The 25,613-nt window shown below is 40.8% G+C and overlaps 1 protein-coding gene across 1 annotated transcript; it reads right to left on the bottom strand.

The window, feature by feature from the left end:
* Positions 1–4,453: 4,453 nt before the first annotated feature.
* Positions 4,454–23,967, bottom strand: map1b (microtubule-associated protein 1B). Its single transcript, XM_082542703.1, has 7 exons — positions 23,563–23,967; positions 21,726–21,827; positions 13,794–13,876; positions 12,931–13,071; positions 7,606–12,748; positions 7,223–7,461; positions 4,454–6,172 (listed from the first exon to the last, which is right to left on the bottom strand). Exons 1-7 carry the CDS (start codon positions 23,744–23,746, stop codon positions 6,017–6,019), a joined length of 6,048 nt encoding a protein of 2,015 aa, XP_082398829.1. The 5' UTR covers positions 23,747–23,967; the 3' UTR covers positions 4,454–6,016.
* Between the last annotated feature and the right edge of the window lie 1,646 nt (positions 23,968–25,613).

Raw genomic sequence — 25,613 nt, 5'->3', positions numbered from 1 at the left:
ATGTTTAGGTGGTTTCTCCCTGAAGGCAGTGGGCAGCTATAGATGAAGCAATTTTTCAGTCTGAAGCTGTTTTGCAAAGCAGTGTAAGTTTTAAGTTTTGAAAACGTAATTCCTATAATTGAGGTATTTTCTTAAATGAACTCCTAAGATGGATAGTCTTTCACAGAGAAAATAGGGCTGTGACTGGGAGGATCCCCAACAGTTGCCTTGGCAACATGAACTCAGCCCATCCGGCTGAGATTGCTGGCTCAGCCAATCAGACACAGGGCCTTGTATAATTTATGGTTTCCTGCAAGGTGTATGTGTCTCTATGGGTTTCTCCTTCTCTCCCTCTCCATCTCTCTCTCTCTTTCTGTTTTTATAACAGCATATAGCTGTTTTCACATACTTTAAAACCTGTGTTGCTTATCTATAACCACAGGCTGAGTGATCAGTGTGATGGCAGCTTGTGCAAAGTTGCTGGAATGATGCAATAATCGACAGGGAGCACGACACTGTTTGTAGGGGTTCTATTTTAGCACTCAGACTCCGATTTCCCTTGACAAATGGCCAGGTTCAGCTGACAGATCACAGCACTTACATCTTCTTTGATTTATCCCTGCGTGCACTTCCCTTTAGTTTTGGAAATTGCCTGGGGTGCCCCATCATCATTAATAAATGTCCCCACTGAGACAGTTTTGGAGCAGAAAAAAAAAGAAAAACAGCTGGCAATGATTACTGTGAGAGGCTGGTTGTGTTAGACATATAAAGCCACAGCTTTTCTTCATCTGTAGAATGCCTTATGATTACACTGATTGCAGGCTGATCTTAAAGGCCCATGGCTGTGCTTAGGGTTTGAAGAAACAGTAGGGATTCTCCCTTATTTGCATAACTTATAAATAAGTAGTAGGCTGAAGGAAATATGCATACATTATAAAAGAAAAAAGGCTGTCCGTTTACTAGAGTGCTGTATATTAGCTAAAAGCCCTGAAAGCTTGGCTTGCAAAGCTCAGTGTTCACTTGCTCTGAGACATCAAACGTGAAGCTGTGGTCTCCCACTGCACAACAAAATGACTCTGAATGGTGAAGACATTTCCTATCATCTTGATCTGCTGTGTTCCTTCTTGGTGATCTGTTCTTTCTCAGCCGGTACCTCTGGAGCATCAGATCTGAAAGGCTCTTGTGTTTAGTTCATGCTGCAGAAAGTCTGAAATAATCAGTCTCCTTTCTGCCTTTTCTTTTTCATTCTTCATATTCTTGTGACACGTTTCTTGTTCTCTGTGTAGCTATCAATCTATCCATATATTTTTGTTTTTATCTTTAAATCTGCTGTGAGCTGCACACTTTGGAGTGGCATTGGTTTGTTAGCATCTGTTTAAGCATCTTCCAACAAACAATAAAGCATATGTAATTCATGTTTTTGTATAGCTTCGCTGGCAATGAGATGCCAATGTCAGAACAACTAGAAAGCACTGCAGACAATTTTACACTAACGTTATACTTTTTTTTATCCATCAACAACTTTTACTGTGCACACTTAGTTAATTAGTTTTTAAATATATATTTCTTTTACAGTTTGACAGATTCTCAATAGTTATGCATGAATTGTTTCAACAAAGTGATCGATCAAAAGTAGCTAATGACTTGTATCTTCAAGCCTTTTAGTCATGGCTGTGCTTTGAGCTGAATAATACCAATGCTAATCCACAAATGCTCATTATTTTTATTTGGAACATTAGCATGATAATGTTAACTAAATGGTAACAAACATCTAACAGCTTTGGACAAAAATGACCTAATTTTCATTTTGAATATAATTAAATGTTATGTAGATTAATCTGGTTGTCAAATCAATCAGTAATACAAAAAAACCATGAAAATATGAATGTAAGTATATAATCTATTGGCAGTATATAAACCAAAGCTTAAAACACATTTACAAGATTATATTAATACCCCTACAGATTGTATTAAAGCACTCTCACTCTTAGCTATTTTAGCCTCATCACATCCCCTTAGACTAACTAAATGAGGCTTCCAGTCCACTCTGTAAATCTCTGTGGGGACATAAATCTCTCCTCAATTCTGACTTTCAGGGACATTTGTTGGCAATGAGGCTAAAAGAAGTAATTTCCACTCGGCCACAATTTCACTTTACAGCCAACAATCCCTGCCACATGACTGAAAATGAACAGATAGTGTAGAGGAGTTTCTATGTAGCCAGTGACAGATTTCTAATGATAGATATAGTACCAACAGATGCAAATACAGGTGCTCTTAGTTTGGGTGGCTAAACCAAGGCATGCTGGGCATTTAATTTAAAATAAATAGAGATCACTGTATAAAGTAGATTATATTAGTATGTAAATTTTGTTCACTTGCAAAAAATGTAAATGTAAAAAAAAAATCCTCAATGTACCTACTTTTTCTGAAACTTTTACTTTAGTAACATTATGAGGCTGACTGTAGTTTTTGTTACCGTGGCAGGAATTTTCAGAGGTCCGTGGTCCTCAAGAAATCTTATAATTACCTTGGTGACAAGGTAATTATATGACTTTAAATTGAAACTAGCACTCTATACCCTGTAAAATAGACTCACTGGACACTGTATTAGATACACCTGTTCAGCCGATTGTTAATGCAAATATCTAATACACAATCACATGGCAGCAACTCAGTGCATGAAAATATGTATATGTAGAAAAACAACAGCAAACTAAAAACATAACCGATGCCATGCAGAAGAGCACTGCTGAACACACAGCACCTTGAAACTTCAAGCAGATGAGCTACAGAAGCAGAAGATTGCACCGGTTGCCACTTCTGTTAGCTAAGAACAGGAAACTAAGGCTACAGTTCACATCAGTTCACCAAAAGTGGACAACAGAAGACAAATGGTAAATTCAGAATTTAGCATAAAAAAATAAAAGCATGGATCCATCCTGGCTTAGGCTACTGGTGGTAGGCTGCTCATGGTATAATGGTTTGAGGGATATTTTCTTGGCCTCAGTGCCAGTTGAGTATTGTTTAATTATTTATAACACAATTGCCTACCTGACTATTGTTGCGTACCATGCCCGAACCTTTGTTACGATAATGTGTACCCATCTTCTGATGGCTGCTTCCAGCTCAATAACACACGATAAGAAGATCAGATCATCTGAAACTGTTTGCTGGAACATGACAGTGAAACTTTACTGTACTCAATTTGTCTGTCTGCACAGTCTCCATATCTCAATCCGCTAGTGCACTTTTGGGATGTGTAATTTTTACATCACTTATGTGTAGCCAACAAGTTTGCAGCAGCTATGTGACGCTATCATGACAATATGGACCAAAATCTCAGGAAGAATGTTTCCAGAACCTTGTTGAGTCTATTGAGGAGGATGTCCATTATGGACAACACTCTCATTGCCTGCATGAGACTGTGGAGGACATGAGCAGCTCATTTAGCACATACATACCATAATATACAATATATGTGTGTATATTATCACCCCCACTGCACTTTATGTACATATGAAAAAATCTCTGAGGCTATTTGACTGTATATAGCAGCCATTTCTAAATAGCACAAACCACTCTTGTATAGTTTTTTTTGGTTTTTATATTTGTACACTATTTTTCATATTTATTCATTTTTCTTTTTTTAATACAGCTGTAATTCATCCTGACTCATTCCTGCTGATGTAACAACAGTTTCCCCAGTGTGGGATTAATAAAGTCTGTGTCTCTGTCCAATTATTAAGTAGTAAATGTCTAGTAAGAGCAGACATTACGCCTGGATGACTTCATCTACCTAATGAATTTGTGCAAACATGAGTGGTTGTCAAAGGATCTGAGTTTTTTCTGGTGTAAGAAAGAAAAAAACATACCAAAAGTCTTATTTTTTTCAACAGATTTTATTGTGGTTGTTTTTTTAATGTTTGTTCCTTAGTAGTGGTTCCTCTTACATTAGATTCACCATATGGGTAGAGGAAATATTGCACACAAACATCAGAAAGCACTAAGGAGTATTTTTTACTTGAAACTAAGTCCTATAAGTTACACATGAGTCCGGGGGAAAAGGGCAGAGACGATCGATGCAAAGATCACAAGACACCTATACCACACAGCTGCAGACAAACATTATTAAAGTTCTCCTGGGAGAAAGATCAGGAGACAAGGCAGATAAAGAGACAGAGAGAGAAAAAAGAGAAAGTGCAGAGAAAGAAGAGAGAGAAAAGAGTAGTGTCAGTTCAAAGTTTGCAGGTTGCTGTTTGCTCGACAGTAAGGTTGTAGTGTTAGCTTCAGGTTGACCTGCAGGAAAACTGCATTATTGTGGTATCATGAACACCTGGCATCACTTGACTCATATCTCGTACCGTTTGTGTGTCGAGTGAATAGCCCCAAATATGAAAAGCCTGTTTGAATTGGTAAATGTTTCTCCAGAAGCTGGCCTGTCAAAGTTGATCTGTTGTCTCTGTACTGTTAGTTTGTTATGTGTCGTGTTTGTGTTTAAAGTGTCTAGTCTTGGTTTTACATACTTTCATCTAAAACACACAAGTCACTCACTTTCACCTCTGTGTGCTGCCCCTCCACGAGAGAAAAAAGCTTCTACTAGAGGCTGATTCCCTTCTCATTCGTGACAAATTTTTCAGCCTCCTTATGCTGAACCCTCCACCTAGAAAATCTACAATGTGCTGCATTCAGTATCATGTTTATATCAACACTGTGACACTGGCAATTCCTTGGAGCATAGAATACATGTGTCATGGCAAGATTTGCGAAAACCCTAAAATGCTCCTCAAATGTCTTTATTTAGCCTACGTAGCCCTGTTGGTCTTAAAGCAAATTTGAGCAAAACCCCCAAGAAAAAAAAAAAAAATACTAATTTATCATAACTCATGCATGTCTTCCAAACACTTCATCTGCCACAAAGCTATTTATAATTATAGTACAATGCTTTAGAAAAACAAGACATTTTAAGGTTTATGAAAATATCCTGCTTCACCAGCTTTCCAGTGGGAAAAGGCTAGCTCCCCCCATTGCGCATTGATTACATACAAAACGTTCATAAGAAACAAGATTGGATATTCTTTTCTAGAAAGAACTTAAAATCTGTAAATAAATCAGCAAGCTGAAATAAAAGGCATTCCTCTTTGTAGATTATGCAGATGTGACAAAGACAGGGGAGAGCGCCATGAAGCAACTTCCTGTTGCACAGTGTAAAAGGCTGCCTGGACGATCAAGCACGTTAACTGAAATTTAAACGTAATAACTTACTTATACACAGACAGCGGCGTAAACCAGAAAAAAAAAAGACGCTAAATCAATTAAAATCCAGCCAGCTCAAAAAAAAAACAAAACGCAGAGAACATTTTCATAACGGTGGAGCAATCAGATTTGCCCGTTATGAATAAGATAAGTTAGACATCATTAATGTTAATCAGTGTTCAGTGTCCATTCAAGTGGAATCATATTTGCTATCGTTCAACTCTATAACCTTTTAACATCATTCTTAGGATTGACTCCCAGTGCTTAAAGCCACCTGTCTAATCTGCAAGATCTGTGCCACTTCTTATACATTCACTTTGATTCCCTAAGGCAGTAACAGAAAACATGCTATATTTATCCTTTGGTGTGGATAACAGACATTTTCTTTTTCAAGTCGTCGTGTTTGCTGAAAGTGGTTAGGCTGATTGAAAGCTTTCTCACGTATGATGTGGGGATGCAGAGGAAAACTCGATACATCAACAACAACATCATTTTCTTGAACTTCACTAGACTCAGCATAACTGGACAATCATAGCTTGGCTTGCTTATTTGGTTTCTTCTCTCCCCCAGTACTCTACCTGCATGAAACATCACCCTTTGTATGGACTCCTTCAGAGCTGATCTGTGTTACTGTTAGTACATAGGAGGAAAGTTTGGTAATCAGTCCTTGTTGCCGATATTTATTTCATTCTGTGTTTAGGTGTCTGCTTAGGTTTTATGCTACATGAATTGGTTTTCTTACTTAAAATTGGGACCCTTCCTGATCTCTCAAGGAACAGGCCTACATTTCTATCTTACAAGCTGGGAAGGATTCGTCCTGCATGACGACAGTGCTGCTGCTGGCCAGTACCATGACGTTCAACTCCTGTTGCTTGTCATGAGTCTCCTGGTACCACTCTCTCATCACATCAGTGTCATGGGTTGGAATGAGCGTAACCTAACATGGGCGACAAAGAGACTCAACTGAAATGGCATCTTGAATTTGAATAATCATATATAAACATTAACTTTAGTTGAAGCAGAGGTTTGTTTGTTTGTTTTTTTTTATTTTTGCTGTACCTTAAATAGAAAAATGCTGCAAAAGCACACAAAACACAATGGAAATAGAAAAGAAATGATGCAAAAGCTGAAAACAATTAAAAATCATGATACAGAACAGAAGTGTTGAAGGGGAAACCATATTGTGTGTTGCAACGAGGTGTGTCTGATAGCACTGTGTTGATGTTGGTCCAGGATCTGCACTGCAAATGATGAATCACATTGTTGCAAAGTCATAGCTCTGCAATGTCAGGAAAAAATGCATTTGTTTACACAAAACTCTCTTCTGGAACAAATGGTAAGCATTTTAAGTGTTTTCTTTTTTATTAATTATATTATCAAGTTAAGTTTGCTGTTATCCAAATTTAGGTTACTCATGCTGCTTTGCTAGTGATACTTTTAAAAACATGAACTAATTTCTTGGATAATGCTAACTGAATGCTCAGACATCGTCATTGGTCAGTTACAACATTGCTCCTGGACTAAAATTATTGTGAATTTAGAGAAACAACTGGGATATCAGACAGTGCATGGAACGGCTGTGGAAGTGAAGTGACAAGGTAACAGTAACAGTTTGCTAATAGCAAACAATGTATTAACAGTATTATATGAATCACAGAAAATACATCTGACTTCTGCAACACTGATGAACCCTGTGCTTTTGTTAAGCATGTCTCAGTGCAGTCCTTTGCATGTTTTGGTTTCTGTCACATGTGCTAGTCTGTGACATTAGCGTATCCCCAGACACGCCTCTGTTGTGTTTTGTGAGTACTCAACTTCTGCTGTGTTTCTTTTTTTCCATTTCCATTGCATTTTATTCAGCATCTGTTGTGTTCGGTGCACTTTTGCAGCATTTTTCTCTTTCCTGGTGTTTTCTTAAGTTGCAGTCCATTTGACCTCTTGGACCACTGTATTGCATTATTACATTATATTAATACTTGGTACTTACCTGCATATTGTTTCCCCACTGGGCTTTTCCTTCAAGCAAAGCATCAAGGACAGCCCGATTGGGTTCCTGAGCTGCCTGGTCATTGCCACTTACTACATAGTAAGAGGACCGCACACGCTTAAAGAACTCAGCATCCACATTTTTGGCACTGCAGTGATTAGGGATGTAAACCAAATCCATGTACATCGGAGGGCAGTTTGGTAGAGATGTCCCACCTGATACCTTTCCACTTCCTGTACCTGAAAAAAATGTAAATTTGCCTCAGATGACATTTAGAAAATAATAACTAAAAACAAAAGATACTGTGCCGCAAATAGATGTCAAAAACTGATATGTGATATATATATATATATATATATATATATATATATATAAGTACTCACCTGATGTGGTGCTTTTTACCCCTCTGGAGGCAGAGGTATTGGTTGCATTTTTGGCATCTTTCCCTTCTCCTACACCCTTCTTTGGAGAGGCCATCTTTGAGTCCTTCACTTTTGATAGACCAACCTTTCTAGATGGTGATGAAGATTTTTTGGAAAGTTTTTTCTTGTTGGGCTTTTCGCCTCCTTCTGTGTTAGCATTGTGGAGGTTTTCTTCAGCCTTGAGGGCCTCTGGATCGACCATGCAGACGTCATGGTGACCTGAAGATGGAGCAGGGTCCCTGAGTGCAACGGGAGGAGGATCAGCATGCCTGTAGGTGAGGGTTCTGTCAGTAGGCAGAGTCTCAGAGTCATCTTCAGAGTCAATGTTTGCATCTGCTGTAATTGAGGGGCACTCTTCTGTCCCTGGTGGAACATCTGAATCTGTCTGGGAGGGAGCAGATTCACTAATGGATGTTGGTGGTGTCTCCTCACATTGCCTGGTGTAGAGCTTACCTCCTGGTGGTGGAGGTCCTCCTCCTGACTTGGCCAGAGGTTTCTCATCGTCCAAGGCATTCTCTTCATTGATGAAATACTCCAGAGGGTTAGGGTTGATGAAAGATGGGGAGAGTTCTGTTTTGGGGTGACGGTATTCACATGAAGTAACTAGGCAGAGGTCCACATCTGTCTTAGATGGAGCACAGGGGCTCCTCTTAGTGGAGTCTGGGTCTTTGGAGCCACAGGCAGAATTATACTGATCACAAGAGAGTGGCAGATGTGATGGGGAAGGAAGTTTAGGGCTCACAGGGGATTTTTTCTCAAATGTATAATCATCACATTTAAAGGGATTAGTTTCCTTTGCCTGGAAAAGTGTCTCCTCTTTTGAAAGAGTGAAAGAAGAGGATGGGGAAGTAGCTTTTGGGGGTGAGGGTGACCTGTCATATTCTTGGTATGTGTCAGATTTATCAGCTATATCCTCCACAGATGGTGAAATGGGGCTGCTGCTTTCTTTACCTGCTGGACCTCCAAGCACAGGGGATGGCTCACTGGAATGGGGAGAGTGGATTAGTGAGGTTGCTTTGGGGGTGACTGGAGACTTTTCTGTTTGCTCAACCACAGCACGTGTCATCTCTGTCATTTGACATGGGGTTGTTGCAGAGGGAGTAGACTGAGATGCATCTGATGGGGTTGCAGAAGTGGCACAAACTGAATCATTTTCTTCAAAAAGTGATGGATTTTCCACTGCAGAGGTTGGGTCTCCAGATGCTCTTATGTCAGTTGCATCTGAAGGACTGTAGTCAACCTCAGTTGGGCCATTTTCTGTAGCACGTGAGCTGCCCACTGATGGGTGCTCTGGGGACTGCTTGCTGAAGTCCAGGGCTAAGGAATGGTCAGGGGATTCCTGACCAAACTCTATTGACATGGTAGAGTGCTCTGGGGATTTTGTATCCTGCATCTGTGTCCTGCTTTTTGTTTTGGGGGAGATGTCTGGGGAGATTGACATTGGCCTTGGGCTATCATCCTTGGATGGAGATCCCTCTGCCTCATGGAAAGTGGTTGGGGTCTGAACCACAGAGACGGACAAAGAGTCGTCTACTTCAGTTGAGTGAGGAGAGCCCACTTCGGCATGAAGGGAAGGAGAGTCCGTGGTTGGTTCTGGCAAGGAGCTGGTGGCCAAGGAAGCTGTGGATGCTGAAGCTAAATGTGAGAAAGTGTCCTCTGCTACTACTTCCTCCAGAGGAGTTCCAGACTTATCTGATGTAGTGCCCTCTGAAATTGACATTTTACTCTCTTCTTTGAACGCTGTGAAAGGGTTGATGTCTGATTCATGTTTGGTCAGTGGTGCTGAAAAAAAGACGGAATGACTGTTTTCTCCTGTTTTCTTAGGATCTATATCAAAGGGGGACTTTTCCTTCTTTGTTGGAGAATCAGGTTCAGCTGTTGGCGAGCTCTTTGGTGAGGATGCTACCCTCTCTACTGGGGAGGAACTTTCTAGTTCCTGTTCATGAGGCTCTGGGGTAACTCTGTTGGAGGAATCTTCTTTATCACTTGTAACCTCCACAATTACTGGACCCTGTTCTTTTCTTTCTTCTGATGCAGTTGCCAGAGCTCCCGCTTTTTCATCTACGGGTGACTGATAGTAGGGAGTGTGACCAGATGACTGAGGCGAATTAGCACCTTCTAATGTCTTATCATCTGGGCTAATGGAGGAATCTGCTGTTGCTCTGGTGTATCCTGCCAGTGTGGTGGATAATTCTATTGGAGGAGCAAACACTGATGGTGAATCAGAAATATCCTTATTGTCAACTGAGGGAGATCGCACAAAAGGTACTGTTGTGGATACTGAACTGAGTTTAGATGAATCAGCATCATACTGAGCCGTGGCAAAGCATTTAGCTTTTCCTGCAGAGAGAAAATCCTTAGAGAATTTATCTTCTTCTAGAGATGAAGGCGGAGATATTGTAGAAGCAGAATGGTTGTAGTCCTGACCTTCAGTGGCATCACTCTGAGAGCGATTTAAACATGGAATATCCTGAAGTTGAGAGAGCTTCTTTCTGTCACACTCTGATGTGTCAAACCTGCCAACATCCCGTGACGGAGACTCATTCTCGTCATTGGTGGCTTCATCGCTCATAATGTCCCTGGGAGTCATCATCTCATCCATCGGAGTAGGCACACTAGAGATTTCAATGGTGGACTGGGTGTGGCCAGATGTGACAGTGTAATCTTCAGGAGGTTCGTCTCTGTTCTCTTCATCGGAGGCTGTTGAACTCTCAAAGCCAACTGGCACCATTTCATCATGGATAGACGCAGCTGGAGACACTGGTGAGGACACTTTAGGTGAAGCAGATACAAACAGATTTTGATTCTCTGTTTCTTTTTGACTAATGAAATCATTTTCTACGTTGTTGTTTTCAGCACTAACTTGTTTCATTTCAGCATGTTTCTCTTGGTGGTGTTCTTCCACACTGGGAGGAAGATTATTTTTAACCAGTTCTGCTTTCTGTGGTTCATATATTTCTTCAGTCTCTCCTTTCTCTTCATAATCCCCTCCCTCAGATGTCTCCTCCATCACAGTGCCCTCATCATCAAACTTCTCTGATACGCTTCCATTGATTTTTCCCTTGAGTACTTGTTCATCTGGAGTCTCTCCACTTTCTCCTTCCACCTCAGTTGTGGTTATACCTTCATCAACAGACTCTAATGCCTCAGGTGACTCTTTGGTTTGAATCACTTCTTCATGGTGTATCATCACAGTCTCCTTTTCCACATTTTGTTCAACTGTTGCATCGTCCTCCATAAACTCTTCAGCTCTGAGCTCTTCAAAGTCCTTAGTGAGGTCCTCTGGTGAGGACATCAGAGATCTTTCTTCTTCTGGATCCACTGTCACTGGAGCAGCACTAGCTTCCACTTTGGTGGCATCCTCTTTTGTCTCCTTCTTTGCCACCTTTATCTTTCCTTTGTCTTTTAACTTTGATGGACCTCCTGAATCTTTCTTTGAAGCATCATCTTTTTTCAGAGGCTTTGGTTTGAGATTCTTTTCTTCACCTGCAGCAGATGCCTTTTTTATATCTTTTAATGGCCTTTTGGCATCTTTCTTTTGCTCTTTCTTTTCTTCTTTCTTCTCTTTCATAGGTGAGTCTCTTCTGATATCCTTTTTTAGACCTTTCTTTGCATCCTCTTTCTTCATTTTTTCATCTTTTTTGCTTTCTTGTTTAGGGGTTTCATCTTTTTTTGCTACTTCTTTTTTAACCTCCTTTTTCTTTTCCACAGACGCTTTGGCCTCCTTTTTAACAATCTTCTCTTTTTCAGCTTTTGGTTTCTTTTTTTCTGGCGTTTCGTTTTGGGCAGCTTGCTCTGCCTTTGCTTTTGATTCTTTCTCAGGTGCCTTTCCCTTTTTCAGTGGGACTTTTTCTTTTTTCTCCATCTTTTGTGTTTTTTCACGAGCTGATTCTGCATCAGCCTTTGCCTTTTCTGGTGTTTCCTCTGTGGAATCCTTCCTGATGTTTTTGACTGGTGAAGGCTTTGGGGTAGACTTGAGGCTCTCTTTGCTGTCTGTTCGGTGTTTCATCTTGGCTTGCTTCAGTGTCGGTGTTGATGGCATGTTAGCAGACACTGTTTTTTGAATATAAACGGGCTGCTTCAAGAAGTCCAGGTGCTTAAGCTTTTCTAAACCTTCAAAAATATGATGCTGGGTGGCATTTCCGGGAAAGAGAACACGAACAACCTTATCTGAGGGATTTGCAGGGTGCCACACAATGAGTGAAGCAATGGAAATCATGTGAGAGAGAGGGAACTCTGATTCTTTTCCATTCGGGAGCAGGATGGAAGTGGTGTCCTTTTCACTTCCTGTCCACTGTTTTATGAAGTGCTGCATGTCCTTGCTGTTCTTTGATGGATTAAGCACATACATCTCAAGCTTGCCCACACCCATTTTCTGAAAAAGTATGATCGGTTCTATAGTGTTTCCTACAGGTCTTTGCAAAGGCTCAGTCCGTAAATTTAGTTTGTTAAGAAACTGCTGAGTGAAAGCTGCCTCCTCAACATTTCTGCGCACTCTGTAATTGGGTTCAGGATTGTCCAGGTTTTCGGGAAGATTCACAAACACAATTCCAATGTCTGGAGAAATCATGTTCTTCACCCAGTCGCTGTTTGCTGTTGAACCCTGCGACTGTTCCTCCTCGAGCTCTGCAATCTTCCTCAGCAGCATGCTATTGATGCCCGGAAGATTGTCGTCACCGATGTGGGTCAGGAGAATGGAGTCCACCCGGTCTAGATGTCTCACCAGCTTCCAAAAACACGACTTTCTGTCTGAACCTCCATTGATTAGCATGTTGAAGCCGTTGACAGCAAAGAGAGCGGAGTCACCGCGACCTCCGGGGAAAATGTAGCAGCATGGTTTGGAGAGCTTGAGGAATCCACCTGAGGTTGGTGGTTCTAACATGTCAAAAGGAGTTGGGATCTCTACAGATTCAGATAAGTACTCTGTGAACTCTGAGAGGCCCTCCATTTCAGGAAGGATGAGAGTGGAGTTTAGTTTAATGTTAATGAAGTCCTGCAGATTGTGTTTGTCCAAGTTGGAATTTTTCCATTCGCCTTGTTCGGGGCAGGAGAGAGTGAGGTTGGCTTTGTTTGCTGGGTGAATGGTGCTGAGCAATTCACCAATCTGGCCATGAGAAAAAATGATTAATGGAATCAGTAATGCACTTACAATGATTTCAGGTTCAGTATGTGTCTGTAAGTATATGGGTGTGGGACCACCACACATTTTTTCTCATTCTTTTTTTTACTTTTCAATAACCATTATGTAAATGTGTCATAAGAAGAACCCTCCCCATGTTTGCTCACCTCTTGGTCAGTGAATATGTCTATGAAACTGAAAAATGAGAACAATCCAGACTGAAGGATCAGCTCCCCGGTGTTTTCAGAGCATTGTCCTGACAAGACCAAAAGTTTGTGTCTGGCAGTGTCAGAGATCATCAAACGCACCTAGAAAGGAGAAAAAAATATACGTTGTCTGTGCACTGATTTGTTCAACAGTAGATAATAATTTATATAAACTTGGAGAAAAGTACTTATGTGGTGACTATTTACTGCAGCTGCAGTCCTTCTCCTCAAAATAATTATATTAAAAAGGAAATAAAGAAGCTCAATACTTACGCATTTAGCTTAATGATAAATGTACTAGAAATACCACCTGCTTCAAGTCACTTATTTCCATTAGCTAATAAGCTTAATTGTTCTCTGACTGTCTATTGTACTGTCATCACTCTATCTCGCTGTCCTTCACTATTTCTGATGTTCTTTTTTTCTACTTCAGCACCATCAGTTTCTCTGGGCGGCTGGCCAAATCACTCCTGCTGTGCTCTGTGATATTATAAGTGCAGAGTGTGACTGCAAACAGGGAGGGAGTGAAGGAAACAACGAGAAGGCGCAATTCCTGATCCTCTCATATTTTTATTCTCCTTGAAGTTAAGCGAAATCCAAAATCTGTGCTTGCTATCCCTGCAATAAAGAACACATCAGTCCAGGTTCTTAGATTTCTTATTACACCCCCCCCCCCCCCCCTTTTTTTTTTTTTTGGTTCTTAGTCAACATCAGCAAACACACCGGGCTGTATAATTACCTGTTTTAAGATTTAAATGTTTTGTAAATGCTGATGGGAGAATAATGGGAAGAAGCTATAATTTCTAGTAGGAAAAATGTTTTACCTCGGTACTGACGGCTTCATCTGAAGGGTTGATGAGCACAACGGTCTCCAGAATATTGCTTTTGTGGTGAAGAATTCTCTGGCCTGAAAAGAAAACAGAAAATAGATATAGTAAAATAAATGTCATGCTAAATGTCTCATGCTATGAGTTATATAGTAACCCTGCTGTGAATATAATTAGATAGAACCAAGAGGCATAATCAATCTACAGAGTAGCTGACCAACAGAAAACTGTGTATCAGATACAGCCTCTCAGTAATGATGATATCCTACTTTATTGTATAAAAGACAGGAAAAGAAGGAAAGTATTTACTAATTTGCCAACCAAACCAATTGGCTGATTATTCAAGGAAATAATTGGATTTATCATTTAATAATTGTAAAAATTATTATTATTATTGTATGATCTGCTGTACAATATAAAGCGCCAATAAAATAAAATTTAATTGAATTAAAAATCAAGTATTTTTTTTTGCCCCTGTGCTTATTAATTTATAGCAAATTATATTATATATATTATATATATTATATTATAGCAATCTTATGTAAGTGACACAAGAATAATTTCTCTTTGATCTTTTTGAATTCATCATTATAAAACTCTCCTAATAATATTCATATATTAACAGCAATGACTGATTTTTCATGAAATATACATATTTCTGTTACACATGTTCTATTGCCTTGTTCTTCACTGTTCATGCAGGAAATTTAAGTGGCCAGACATTTACATAAATTTGTTGTTTGTTTTAATCACATGATTCTTTTAACACATGTACATACACGTTTGCTGTTTACTTTTAGCTTGTCAGTTCTGCAGCTGTTCCGTCACATTTTTTTGTCTCCCCACAAATACTTACATTGTGTTTTATTATTTTATTTATCTATTTATTTATGTTTTGCAAGCTCTTGTAGCTTTTTTTTTAATTTACGTTGTGCTTTATTCGACTTGCAGTGCGTTTGAACTCCCAGTTCCTATAATAACCCTGAGTTCTTTGTAACAGTTATACACTAAAGACACAAAATAAAAATTATTATTAACATTACTGATTATTCTGCCAATTAGTTTCTGCCTGTAATAACTGACCAAATATCTATTTAAAAAATGTCTATCAAATTTTCCCAAATATAAAGATGATGCTTTAAACTGGCTACTTTATTCAACAAACAAATATTTACATACTGCAAGGTTAAAGGACATGTTATCATGTTATTATTATTCCCAATTATTTGACAATTACTGACTAGCCACTTCTTTTACAGTGCTACACAACTCCAGTCAGACTCGGCCTCTGTGAGAGGACAGACAGCACCGACATGGCTGGGTTATTATCTGCCTCACTCTAACACCCAGTAACGATTTGAACTCTGACAATGGCCACTAAAAATAGATGAATCTGCAGCAATTTGAGAAAGGTAATATTTCCTCTCTCATGAGACGGAGTGATTAGACAGAACACGAACAGTGTTGTGGGGTTAGGCCCGTGATCAATCTTCTAGGTTTTGGTTGATTGATTATGACTGTGACCCCACTGTGTGTGTGTGAGGGGGGTTTGGCTGTCCTCTGGCCCAGCGGATGAGACATGAACATGGTATCTTTAGCTTCATTATCCATCCCTACATGTCAGGCTTCACTCAGTCAACCCCACAGACCCTTTGTTTCTCCTCACTGTCACCAACATCAAGCATCAACTGATACCAAACTACAAGACACAGATCTTATTTTTATTCATTTATTTCAGTCAAAACAAACAAACAAAAAAATGTTGCTGCTATAATGGAAAGACAAAGGATGAGAATCTGCTTTGTGTGAAGTGCTTGGACCCAGACTGTAAATTCAGAAGCACCGTGTTGAAGACTGAGTGTGGCTTGTCCCTGGAGACGCAATACTCCAGCAGCTATCTGCCTGCTCGGCTGATTCCTCCATACATATTTCATATAGCAGCAGATTCTCATGAAGGAATGCACAACCATTAACTCTACTGCTTCACCCCAGAGAGTTATCATGCCTTACAGAAAACACTCTCATTCACTGCTGTGTTTCCTACACAGTAAATGACTGCTGGGGTCTAATAATCTCGGGGGTTCAGTAAAAACTGAAATAATGGTTCGAGGTTTTGTTCCCTCCCAGGCATTTGTCAGTTCTGTTTTTGGGGGTGTGGATGGAAAAAAATAATAATAATGAATTCTTCTAGAATGATTGTAATCTAGAGATTTTGTGTAAATTCAACATCATGACAGAACCTTAAACGACAAAAGGGTCATTGCTTTCATTTTTTTGAGTGCATAGTGGATATTTTCCAGCAGAATCTATTGAAGACCTTAAATGTGTGTCATTTTTTTCCAGTGAGCAGGCAATGAATGCATCAGCTTTATTTGTTTCTTTTATTTCTAGTGTTGGTACATTCACCTTCGAGATGCGAACTAGCTGTTGGTGATTTCTGTCAAACCGATTGGCCTCGTGAAAAACAGTTTTCCTTTGCACCTGCATTTTACCGGCATGTTGAAGATTTGTGTCTGTCTACTACAACCATCATAAAACCCCTGCTACTCAGGGGGTGGAAAAACCTTCACCAAAACCCATTCTGAGGAGGGAGTGGTCTGAACGGTGCTCCTCTAAGAAACAAAGCCATATCTGTAACCGCTAATGCAAAAGAGACGCATCTCTTTTGTCTTTGTCCCTCTTCGTGGGTTACGCCCTGCTTACTGGCCTTTTATGTGATGAAATAGAAAGTATAGCACAGCACTCCTCACAGGAAAAAAAACAAACTATCCATCACCACCGCCATGTGTCTGATTTAACTCATCAAAAAGTGACAGATTGCACACAGGAGCTTGTTTGACCCTGACAATTACTTTGATCGATATGAAAATCCTTAAAACCCAGTGCGTCTCTGTCTCAGCGGGAGGTGAGGTAATGTGACATGCATCGCTAAACATTCTCCTTCTGGCTGAATAGGAAGAGGACGACCGGTTGGTTTTTCCCTCTCTGCAACTGACCGAGCCAGATGGGAACATCAATGAGGATGGCACCCCACCAAAAATAGATCAGTGGAACAACTAAATTCAGCACTTGCTTTAAAGCAAAAGGAAGGACTGGATCTGCTCCTCTAGATCCCCAGTATTGTGTGTGTCAGCAAGTGTATTTCATACCAAAACAGTGACGTCCAGCAGAGACACTGGCAAAATTTTTACTGTGACTTTTGGATTTGTCTCCAACCAAGCATATATAACATGTCTGGTAATGGAGCTAATGGCAATGATCCAGCTATTAACTTGAAAAGCAGTCGATCACCTGTGGCACCATATTGATTCTCACTGCCAGCATTCAGCTTTTAACATCTTCATAGTCATTACTGTAGGAATTAGCCCATGCAATTGAATGACAAGCTGACAGATGAAAGGCAGTTATTATTACAATTTTTTTTCTATTGCAGTGCTTATAATATCAGGGGATGTGGGACTTTTTATGATGCAGGTGAATAAAACTGCTGATCTGCAGTTGGAGTCAGGAATGAAGAGAAAACAGACCATTAGGAATATTTTCTTCGCTGACAAATGAATAAAAGTCAACACAGTTTTTAAATATCATCGATCATAAATTGCAGTCTTGTCTTCAAGAATCTCATTAGCAAGGCTTCTTCATGGATTTGTGGTTTAGACATGTCTTTTGAGGCTTCACTGCTGTCTGCACTGATGGCAGAGTGATGGGAAATCTATAAGTAAACAGAAGTGTCATATGTCTATAAAGGAAAGGCAGGTGGTCTCCCATCTAGCCTGCTCTTCTTCCTCTCTTTTCCTTGTTACTGTGAGGGCCAGGCATCCTGTGCGCCACGTGATTGACGGTTCGTCGTTCATCAAGCAGACAGGTAATTGCATTTGCCCTCCTGAGCCGGATTTCACCCGCTGGTTTTCCTCTAAAGAATAATCTCTAAGCAATGAATGAAACCACCCTACCAGCTAAAGAGAAAACTCAAGAATGCAGCATTTAAAGATGTTTCATTGATTTTTCTTTATTACAGCTAAGGGTAAGTCCCACTGAAAATCAACTCATAAGCTCAACTCACTACACAGCCCTCCGAGAACCAATGCTGATTCATTTCTGACAAGATGCTTGATACAACTTCTGTTAGCAAGGATTAACTTTTTTTTTTTTTAACCTTTTATGTTTCACTCAGCTTCGATGTTCTTTCCTGTTAAATCCTAATTTATAATTAATAAAGTCATATCAAGCATAGTTTTAATTCAGGCACAGGGGTGCCTGAAGGTCACGGTCATGGCTGCAATTGGAGCAGATCAATTCATCTCAGTGCCAGCCCACCTCTACTGATGGCTCAACTTCTATGGGTCCAAAGGACAAATCTCATGTAAGAAGTGGATTTAAGCTGCCATAGCATGCCCATAGTGTGCAAGTGCAAGCTGCTTTGCAGCCCATTGCCAATTCAGCTTCTAGCTGCTGCTCCTGATAATATACACCTTTCTGTGAAAAAGTATGGGGAGGTACCGCATCCATCCAATTCAATTCAGTTTAATTTATATAGCAACAAATCACAACAACAGTTGCCTCAAGGCCATACAAAGCACTACAATTATTTTAGAGAAAACCCCACCAGTCAGATGAGCCCCTATGAGCAAGCACTTGGTGACAATACAACAGGAAGAAAACCCCCTGGTTTTCTTCCTGTTGGGGGTGAGGGGAGAAAGGTAGGACAAAATCCATCCAACCTCCATTCTCTTAAGAGGTTTTCCCATTTGGGGTGTGGTGGGACTGGAGCCTATAGAAGAGTTTGCTGGTAACACCCTCCAGAGACCACTAGTCTTAGATCACTTAGCATGGGCTAACACAGAGACAGACACCTATGGACAATTTAGAATCACCGATTAACCTAGCATGCATGTCTTTGGACTCTGAGAGGAAGCCAGAGTACCTGGAGTGAACTCACGCAGGCTCCAGGAGAACACACAAACCTCACAGACAGTAGAAGGAACCCAATCAGCCAGCGGGTTCGAACCAGGAACCCTCTTGCTCTTGAAGGACCAGTACTAAGCACAGTGCACCAGGTGACAGAAGTGATGTTATTATTATTTTTAAATCTTTTTTTTTAAATTAACAATATTATGATTCAAAAGTTTAAAATATATATCTGTGAATTAAAAAGAATCATGACATTTTACATAAAACCCTACAAACCCGTCAAATTGTACAGTTCACATCAAGCTGAAATCAAAAATTTAAAAAGGTAAAAAAAAAAAAGAGTTGCCAAAAGGAAAGAAATACAATATGAGAAAATAACATTATTGATTTTTTGCCTGCCAAGACATTGACTCTCAAAGTGTTCTCTTCATTCTGCTGCGTGTCTCTCTGTGTGACCTTGCTTATTTATCACCCCAATCTCTCTTCAGCCTGTTCTTACTCCATTATTTCCTCTTCTCTCACCACCCCACCCGCCTGTGTCATTGTCTTATTTTAAAAGCCCTTCCCCTCACCCTCTTGCTCCCTGAGTCCTCCCCGTTCCCCTCCCTTCTTTATTTTCATGGACAGACACCGCCACTAGGGATTCGACATTGCTAATTACTCCCAAATCAACTGTGCATCTAGTTGCAAGGCAACAGTACACTGGAGGAAAGGGCAAGAGTGGAGGATGGGAAGATGGGATAAAAGGGAGTGTGAAGCTGGAGTGCTGTTAAATGTCATTCTGGATGAATCCTGCCTCTCAGATGACTGTATTTCATTTCTGAGATTTGATACAGGGATATTAATGCATTAGAATCGACCTACTGATTTAGTTTGCAGCCACATTTATCGGCTCGATCAATCTATTAAACATCTAACCACATACGAAGCTGGTCGTTCTCAATGTGGAGCAGAAGCTTTAACTGCTGGGGACTGTCAAGGCCATGTTGCCTACTGATACACCACATGTCCTGCAACACTGAATGTGTTTCATCTTCATACAGACTCCTTCACTTTGCAAATGACACAAAGGTAAAAGTGCCTTGCAAGAAAATGCTGACAGGGTGTATCCTGTGGTAGGCAATAAAGCCTACGTGTTTAGGATTCCACAAGGAAGCTATTCAGAGAGTGCAGAATTATTAGGCAAATGAGTATTTTGTCCACTTCATCCTCTTCATGCATGTTGTCTTACTCCAAGCTGTATAGGCTCGAAAGCCTACTACCAATTAAGCATATTAGGTGATGTGCATCTCTGTAATGAGAAGGGGTGTGGTCTAATGACATCAACACCCTATATCAGGTGTGCATAATTATTAGGCAACGTCCTTTCCTTTGGCAAAATGGGTCAAAAGAAGGACTTGACAGGCTCAGAAAAGTCAAAAATAGTGAGATATCTTGCAGAGGGATGCAGCAGTCTCAAAATTGCAAAGCTTCTGAAGCGTGATCATCGAACAATCAAGCGTTTCATTCAAAATAGTCAACAGGGTCGCAAGAAGCGTGTGGAAAAACCAAGGCGCAAAATAACTGCCCATGAACTGAGAAAAGTCAAGCGTGCAGCTGCCAAGATGCCACTTGCCACCAGTTTGGCCATATTTCAGAGCTGCAACATCACTGGAGTGCCCAAAAGCACAAGGTGTGCAATACTCAGAGACATGGCCAACGTAAGAAAGGCTGAAAGACGACCACCACTGAACAAGACACACAAGCTGAAACGTCAAGACTGGGCCAAGAAATATCTCAAGACTGGTTTTTCTAAGGTTTTATAGACTGATGGAATGAGAGTGAGTCTTGATGGGCCAGATGGATGGGCCCGTGGCTGGATTGGTAAAGGGCAGAGAGCTCCAGTCCGACTCAGACGCCAGCAAGGTGGAGGTGGAGTACTGGTTTGGGCTGGTATCATCAAAGATGAGCTTGTGGGGCCTTTTCGGGTTGAGGATGGAGTCAAGCTCAACTCCCAGTCCTACTGCCAGTTTCTGGAAGACACCTTCTTCAAGCAGTGGTACAGGAAGAAGTCTGCATCCTTCAAGAAAAACATGATTTTCATGCAGGACAATGCTCCATCACACGCGTCCAAGTACTCCACAGCGTGGCTGGCAAAAAAGGGTATAAAAGAAGAAAAACTAATGACATGGCCACCTTGTTCACCTGATCTGAACCCCATTGAGAACCTGTGGTCCATCATCAAATGTGAGATTTACAAGGAGGGAAAACAGTACACCTCTCTGAACAGTGTCTGGGAGGCTGTGGTTGCTGCTGCACGCAATGTTGATGGTGAACAGATCAAAACACTGACAGAATCCATGGATGGCAGGCTTTTGAGTGTCCTTGCAAAGAAAGGTGGCTATATTGGTCACGGATTTGTTTTTGAATGTCAGAAATTTATATTTGTGAATGTGGAGATGTTATATTGGTTTCACTGGTAAAAATAAATAATTGAAATGGGTATATATTTGTTTTTTGTTAAGTTGCCTAATAATTATGCACAGTAATAGTCACCTGCACACACAGATATCCCCCTAAAATAGCTAAAACTAAAAACAAACTAAAAACTACTTCCACAAACATTCAGCTTTGATATTAATGAGTTTTTTGGGTTCATTGAGAACATGGTTGTTGTTCAATAATAAAATTATTCCTCAAAAATACAACTTGCTTAATAATTCTGCACTCCCTGTAGCTGACTTAGATGTAATGGTGGACACTGCTGAGAAACGCAGCTATGAAACTGTAAATACTCAAGTACTGTGCTTCACAACATATTTTATGACAGGGGTAGATCGTGATTGAAATAAATTAAAATAAAAAAGGGGGTCTTTTATATAGTGATTGTTTTTACTTTTAATACATTAAGCGTATTATTTCTCACATGACTGCAAAAGTGTATGTCTTTGGTTTCTGTTTACGACACAATGGAAGCTGTTTGAAAAATCTCAAGACATTAATCGGTGTGAAACGTTGTGGCATAAATTTCCAGTTTACCTCTGACATCTGCAGAGAAACGAGCCGAGTGTCTGGACACAAAAAGCTTGAGTTCCTGGTCCAGGTTGCAGTCAATTAAGTTGGCGTCCCACGAGCGGATCCCTACAAAACAAGCACACAAGCACAAACAAAACTGTGAAAAGTCACCTTCCCTCGTGAATTATCTTCCTAAAATTTACAGGAAAATCTTGGCACGAGCAAGGATTGACTTTTAATTTGGCAAGAGGAATGAAATCTATAATAGGAAATATCTATATCCCTATTTCTGTTTGGCCACGGTGCCAGAAGCAGGGACGACCTCTGTTGTGCTGACTCATTGCGGTGTCATCCTCTCTATAATTTTGCAAAGCCAAGGCCTAATGAAGGCTTCCGAGAAGTTATTTGATAGCAGCAGTGAATCAGTGTTACTCTGAGGTGAACAGCAGACGATGGGCTGAAAACACTTATTTTAGCAACAGGGCCTAAACCTTAAAAAAATAAATGACAGCATAAGTTAAAAATCGAAACACCATTAAATAAGATCATTTTTATTTTAAAGACAGCATGAAGGGGACAGCATAAATGTATTTATTGAATTTTTTTCCCACCCAAGGTCAAGTGTAAATTTGACAATACACAGAGAGAGAGAAAGAGAGAGAGAGAGAGAGAGAGAGAGAGAGAGAGAGAGAGAGAGAGAGAGAGAGAAAGAAATGACTGTGGCCCCAACAGGTTCATCTCCAAAGTAACCTCTTATTTTTTTTAATTAAAGAAAAATTATTTATTCATTTTTTGTTTGGTACATCTGTATACATCATCAGCAGATTTAACCTTTAACAAAGAGCCACACCTACTCTGTGCTTTTACTCTGATAGTGCCTGGAAAATCTAGAAGTGTGCAGGGTAAAGATAATATGAACCCATCTTAGTTTTACGCCCACGCAGATACTGCGCCATTGCCCCCCCTACAAACAGTGCACTATGGCCAGTGAGGCAGGCCTCTACAGCAGCTGTAGCCTTTCTAAAAAACGCCCCGCTTCACTTTGAAGATGGGTCCTCCTGGCTTTCCGTAGGGACCGCAGTGCGGACCGAGCCACGCCCACAAGCCGGTGTGTGGGATGAGAGAGAAAGCTGGATGCAGGAGGGTAGTGATGGAGAAATATTCCCACGGGGATGAAGGGGGAATTCGTTGATTGTAATTCAAGGGCGCGTACTGTAGCAGTCTCGAAACGCAAACTGTCAACTCCACGACACAAACCGAGAGAAAACTCTCGTTTCCTCCTTCAGGCCGTGAACTGTGACACAAAAGCAAGGTGCTGCGAGAGACCCTCAGAAACCCGATTCGCTTCACTGCACTGACGCACAATCCGAATTGGATGCTGAATCATTGCTCGTCAGCTTCATAACAGCACCAGGCCCACGTGTGTTGTGGCTGGCAACAACTGAACCCACTGATATTATGTGATAGAAAAAAAATGATACAGAACTGCCCCTGTTGGTGGGTAAAATACCCGAGGGCGAAGATGTAGTGATTATTTTCCTCTAGCTCACAGTGATGTTACTGGGAGGGGCTGACAGATAGCACCACCGCAGTCTACTTCAAACAGCTGCCCAACAAATAACACTCAGACTGTGTTCATTACTCGTTGACACGCGTAATTCCTCACCACCGTTCACAAAGCAAAGCGCTGCAAATAACTACAGCTCCAAAAAAGAAAAAAAAGAAAAGAATAAAACCCCCGCACAGATTATGTGACTTTATGCTGCCAAACTTCCAGTCTATCCGTCTCTGTTCCAGCTGTTTTGAACACGTCAAGAGGAGCTCTCTGGCCTACACCCCCTTTCACAAAGCCCCATCTTACCTTTCTCTATGTCCGCAATGGCACACTTCAGATGCTCCTCCGTTACGATCTCTCCGATAACAACCAGCAGGTAGAATTTGCTGTCATTAAAGTGCTGCGAGGGGCTCGAGGATGTCAGCGACGCCCCGGTGTTGCTTTGGCCGCCTAAAGTCTCCATGTCTGCAGATTCAACCAGGGTTGCCATCCTCTCCTGCTGTCTATCTTCTCTTTTTTACGCCCCCGCTCTCTCGCTGTCTCTCGTTTGCGGATCCCAGCCTCCCTTTATTCGCTGCAGAGCTTTGGAGTGGTCTCCAGACATGCAAGTGCAGCCTTGATAGGAGTGGCCCTTGCTTTTTATACCAGCAGACACAGTGTCACATTCGGTAACCGGGGAGAGACGAGGGCGCCGGAGCTTTTTTTCCGCATACTCACTCCACAGCTGATGTCATCCGCAACGAATCAAACGCATCCGGAAGTCACTGAGATTTTATGCTTTTCATTGTTTTCATCGGTGCTGGACTCCTCACTACTTGTTACTCATATTAAAAAAAATACTTAGAGCACTGATGTTTCACCCCTCTGGGTTCAGTTTCTGATGTTGGGTTGTAGTAAACGAGTTGTACTTCTGTTAGCGCAGTGAAAATCTTTATAGACCTTTCTGGCGTGCTTTTTGAGATTCCGTTTTTAAACAGACTTTTTATTTACTTTAAACCGAGATTTCATCTTTTTAGTCATTTAATTGTTTTTATTTTTTATTTTTTTTACATGCAAAAACTATAATATTCAAAGACAATGAATGCAAATTGCAAGGACCGTACTCAAAGATCAGGGCAGAAAACCCCTGAGAGATTGACTGAAGCCATGGTAGCTATCCATCCATCCATCCATGCATTTTGATAACCACTTATTCACTTTATGATTGCTGGGGGGACTGTCACTGGGTGAGAGGTGTAGTACACACCAACAGGTCACCAGTCTGTTGCAGGGCTAAGTATTATATGTCCAGACACATCAAATCACTTCAAACCAAAAAAGTGTTTGGCTTCTAATCCTACAAATATCCTTTATGCATCTGTTCACGGTCCCTCTTTGATCTCCCATAGAGTCTACTAAAAAGTTTCAAGGGAGTCACTCGAGGAAAATTCTTTGATTCTTGGAATCTTAGATCTCACAAAACACAAGTCTTCATGTGAAAGCAGTATCAGATATTAGGGTGGGTTAAGTCAGAAAACTACAAACAGAAAGAAAATGAGAAGAGTTGAGATCACAGGATTCCAGTCTGTCATATTTTCTTTGCAAGTGTGTGTGCTGTGTGTGCTGTGTGTGTCTGTGTGTGTGTGGTGTGTCTAGATGTTAAATGCAGTTGGCAGTGAATAATAAACAGTTCTGTCTTTTGATATGAACATAAAAGATGCTCCGTTTTCCCAGGAGAATAATCCTACCGGTACTTGCTAAACTTTGGCCTCTGTGAACACAAACAACTTTAAAACTACGTTTGAGCATTGCTAGAAAAAACATGGCACAAATATGACAGAGACAGAAAGGGAGGTGTAGACCAAAAAACGAGTCAGACAGATACACATATACACGTGCGCACAAATCCAGAATTTCATTCTAGATTTCCCTCTGGCAAGCCTAACGGGGCCACTGCAGGTGTTTTATTGACTTAAAAATGCTACCAGGAGCAGGAATCCACTCAGCAGCTCCTGGATGTGAATATTTCAGAGGCTTTGTGGCGTGGTGGGTTGGGTTTGATTCTATTCTCCAAAGGCCATTGGAGGTCATATCAAACATTCATCATACACAGCTGGGAAAGAAGGATGCCATTAAAAATACAACACGGTGCCCCCAGAAGTCTCCCAGATACAGACAAGGACGAAATGGATGTGAGTGTGTGTGTGAGTGTGTATCTGTTTGTGTGGCTTGAGGGGGATGGTGATGAATAGAGAGCCAATGGCAATTTGATAGACAGGAATGTATGATGTGTGTGTGTGTGTGTGTGTGTGTGTATATGGACAAGCCATTTAAAAATGAACACTGAAAGATGTGAATGATTCAAAACCCAAACACTC

The sequence above is a fragment of the Aulonocara stuartgranti genome (genome assembly GCF_965226115.1).
Source record: "Aulonocara stuartgranti genome assembly, chromosome: 7".
NCBI lineage: Eukaryota > Metazoa > Chordata > Actinopteri > Cichliformes > Cichlidae > Aulonocara > Aulonocara stuartgranti.
Note: the sequence above shows the minus strand (reverse complement) of the source record. Positions and strands in the feature narration are given on the sequence as shown.